Source organism: Branchiostoma floridae, chromosome 5 (assembly GCF_000003815.2).
Source record: "Branchiostoma floridae strain S238N-H82 chromosome 5, Bfl_VNyyK, whole genome shotgun sequence".
NCBI lineage: Eukaryota > Metazoa > Chordata > Leptocardii > Amphioxiformes > Branchiostomatidae > Branchiostoma > Branchiostoma floridae.
Genome location: NC_049983.1, coordinates 5,306,408 through 5,309,704, shown reverse-complemented (window position 1 = coordinate 5,309,704; position 3,297 = coordinate 5,306,408). Strand labels below are relative to the sequence as shown.

The following is a 3,297-nucleotide window of genomic DNA, read 5'->3' as shown; positions in this document are numbered from 1 at the left end:
ACTCCAGGCTAGAATTTCCCTATAAGCCATGTGCTTATTCAAATCAAATCAGTTATTCTTTTTTGTTGCTGAAGTGGAGTGAGGTGTGACTTCGATCTAGAGCGCTATCATTGCGGTGTACTGATTAAAGGTTTCTGTAGTCTGCTTTTCTATTTAGTGAGCACACTTCTTGGTCTTCGGACAGTCAATAATTTTGTCAAGTTTCACAGTCTACAACATTTGAACAACAAATCACCTAACGGCTATGAACCCAACTAGCTCTGATATGACAGCTATTATCCTAGCAGCTGTAATAGGGGATTCATTTAGAATTCAGAAATTGAAATGTTATGTAACATTATAGAGACATTAGATATTATACAGTGTAATTTTAACTTCCTACAGACTTTAAGTGGGTCAGATCTGTAGGACTTGACCGTCTGACAAAAGTCCAAGGGTGTAGTTATTTTGAAAGCAACTCAGGTGCTTATAAAAAGCTGAACAAGAAATTGACATATTTTCATCTTAAGAAGATGTATGTCTCTACCTTTGCGTCAATTTGATGAAAAAATGAGGCTGTTATAAAACCAACGGCTTTACTTTTTGACTCGCCCTAGTACATGACTGAGGGAGCTGATACAGAGGAAATGGAAAATTCACGTACTAGGTTTGGTGCAACCATGGCACAGATGAGCTTCGAAGACGGACACCGACATGTTTTATCCTGAGTCATTGTTCCCGAACTGACTATCTTTCTCACCTGCAGTAGGAAGTCAAACATAGCAAGCTTGCTCCACTCAATGTGCTTGATAGGGGTGCAGAATTGTTCCGGGTCAGGGGTCGTTCTGTCAGCCCAGCAGCGGTTCCTTAGAACAGCCGTGTAGTTCACCCAGCTCAGCTCAAGAGAGTTCTGGGGTACCGTACAGATGAACGTGAGGTAACGTTAGCCTGGGGCCCATGATTGTTCAGCTTGTTCCGCTCTAAAGCGGTACATATTCAGTCCGTATGAGGTATGTACACGGAGTTCTTAACCTCTACCAGGCTCGACAGGTCGCTGGAAAAATAATAGAAATTGGACAGATATAGACGCATAACATGTCAGAGTAGTTAGCTGGCCGAGGAGTATGGTTTGCGACCCAGCTAACTCGCCCGGTATCTTATCTGTCAATTTCTGTGAAGGACATCCAGTCCTTGATGAAAGATAAGGTGGAGTGGAGGCTTGGCTCGAGCGGGGTCTCGACCAAAGTAAAGTAAAGTAAGTAAGTTCCGACAACCTGTGGGGCCTGGTAGAGGCTAAATAAGACTTCCGGATCCACACTAGAGTTCCAAGACTCCATACCTTCGCCAAATGACATTAATCTTTACAACTTGTGTTGCAATTGTACATGTGTCTGTCATGCAAATAACATCTTGCATAAGTAATATCAGCTAATCATCTCTTCCAAAGTCCAAATGACAGACATACACAATCTCTGTTAAGGAAGAATGGTTAATCGCACCTGTTCATAATTTCCAAATGGCACAACTAGGAAATTCTGGTCATTTAACACAATGGAATTAAAGCATTTTCCTCTTTGATCATGCAAATTGGGTCTTTAGTACAAAATGTTTATGATCAATTTTCTTCCTTTACTCATTTACCAATGTCACATGTTGCAATAGTCCTATATTGGAACAGAGGGATTAGACAATTCCCTCATTGATTATGGAAATTAGATTCCAAGTTGCATAATTAATATCTAGCTATTTGAAGTATCACGTAAGCTATCTACATAGCAAAAATCATGACGACCTGTCAATCCCTTCTTGAGTGATTCCCTTTCAAAGCATGCCATGACACTAAACCGGCCCCTGCAGTTCCAAAACAAGCCGCCAGGGGCCCAAAGCCACACTTACTCTACCCCAAGAGCTATCTACAACTTGAAAAAATCATGGCCACAGCATGTCCGGAACTCCAGATATCAAACCCGGAAGTTTCGCTGCAGTACCGTAACAAGACGCCAGGGAGTCCAAAATCGAATCGTTTGTAGGTCTCATCAAGACCTACCCATTCAGGTGTTCTCACACACAAATAAATATACACACATACCCACAAACGAAAACATATCCATCTTAGCGAAAGTAAATATAACCTTCTTGCCGAAGGTAATTAATATCCAGACCTGATCATTCTGGAACTTGCCCCCATGTGCGATGTCCGGGTCCCACCAGATGAGTGGACGGGCCTTACCGTCCTGGAAGCGGTAGCCTAGCTCGGAAAGTCCACGAAATTTTCTGGCGATGACTGGCAATGTCCGGTTCAGTCCAAGAACTCGGTCTAGGTGAAACGACAGCACCTCATAGATGTCCAAGGAACTTTTTAATAAGCCACACTGAGATTCACACTGCTCGGTGTCAGAGATTAGGTGCGTCTTGTAGCGATCGTCATCAAACACTATGGGGCTCAGGGACGCGTGGGGATGGGGCAGAACATGGGAAATATTCGCTGTAGCCAGAAATATCAATCTCTCTACGTCATCTCGGGAAAACCACGAGGGCGCAGCCTTGTTAAACCTTAAGTACCTTGTATTCCTAAATTTCTCCAATGAGACGCCTTTTCCCTTTAACATCGATGTTGGTGAAGGAGTACTCGATGCTTCCTTTGTCCATTTTTGGTTTGGTTCTTGAAAAGGTTCGTTTGTCTCAGAAACACCCACTTTTGTATTATGTGCCTTTCTGTATTTGACATGAAAGTACATCGTCTCGCTCTCAGAATAGTTATTCTTCACTAACGTGTCAAATATATGCAGTATCTGTCTCGACGGTACGCCATTGTAGTACGAGTAAAAGGTCACCACAATAGTTCCAAGTACAGCTACGGTTAAGAAAAGGACTGCTACCTTCCTCGGCATGATACGAGCGTCGTTTCGTACGTCCCCAAGCCTGTATAAAAGAAACGAAACGGGCCCTTGACTGGCGAATTGGTGTCATGGTACCATCATGGAGTATCAATTACACATGCACTATAAGTACTTAAGTAACGGGGAAAATTACTTACAAGCGTTATCGGGTATCTCACTAGGTCGCGCCTGTTGGCGACAAAAAAATGGCGAAAGCTTTGCGAATTTTCGGGTGGGTGGGTAAAAATGAAACCACCCTCTCCGTATGGCTACCGGTAGCTGGCAAAGGAGTATCGCCGGCCTAGGAGTGTGTATGGCTACCGGTAGATGGCAAAGGAGTATCGCCGGCCTAGGAGTGTATATGGCTACCGGTAGATGGCAAAGGAGTATCGCCGGCCTAGGAGTGTGTATGGCTACCGGTAGCTGGCAAAGGAGTATC

General features: G+C 43.7%; 1 protein-coding gene across 2 annotated transcripts in view; it reads right to left on the bottom strand.

The window, feature by feature from the left end:
* Window positions 1-3,297, bottom strand: part of LOC118416042 (Golgi-associated kinase 1B-like) — an 11,716-nt gene that overhangs the window by 4,548 nt on the left and 3,871 nt on the right. For both annotated transcript variants that reach the window (XM_035821091.1, XM_035821092.1), the window contains exons 2-3: window positions 2,142-2,901; window positions 740-889 (exon numbers count right to left, since the gene is read on the bottom strand). In XM_035821091.1, the coding sequence (XP_035676984.1) occupies window positions 740-889; window positions 2,142-2,870 (879 nt within the window). In that variant the 5' untranslated portion in view covers window positions 2,871-2,901. The remainder of the gene's footprint in view (window positions 1-739; window positions 890-2,141; window positions 2,902-3,297) is intronic.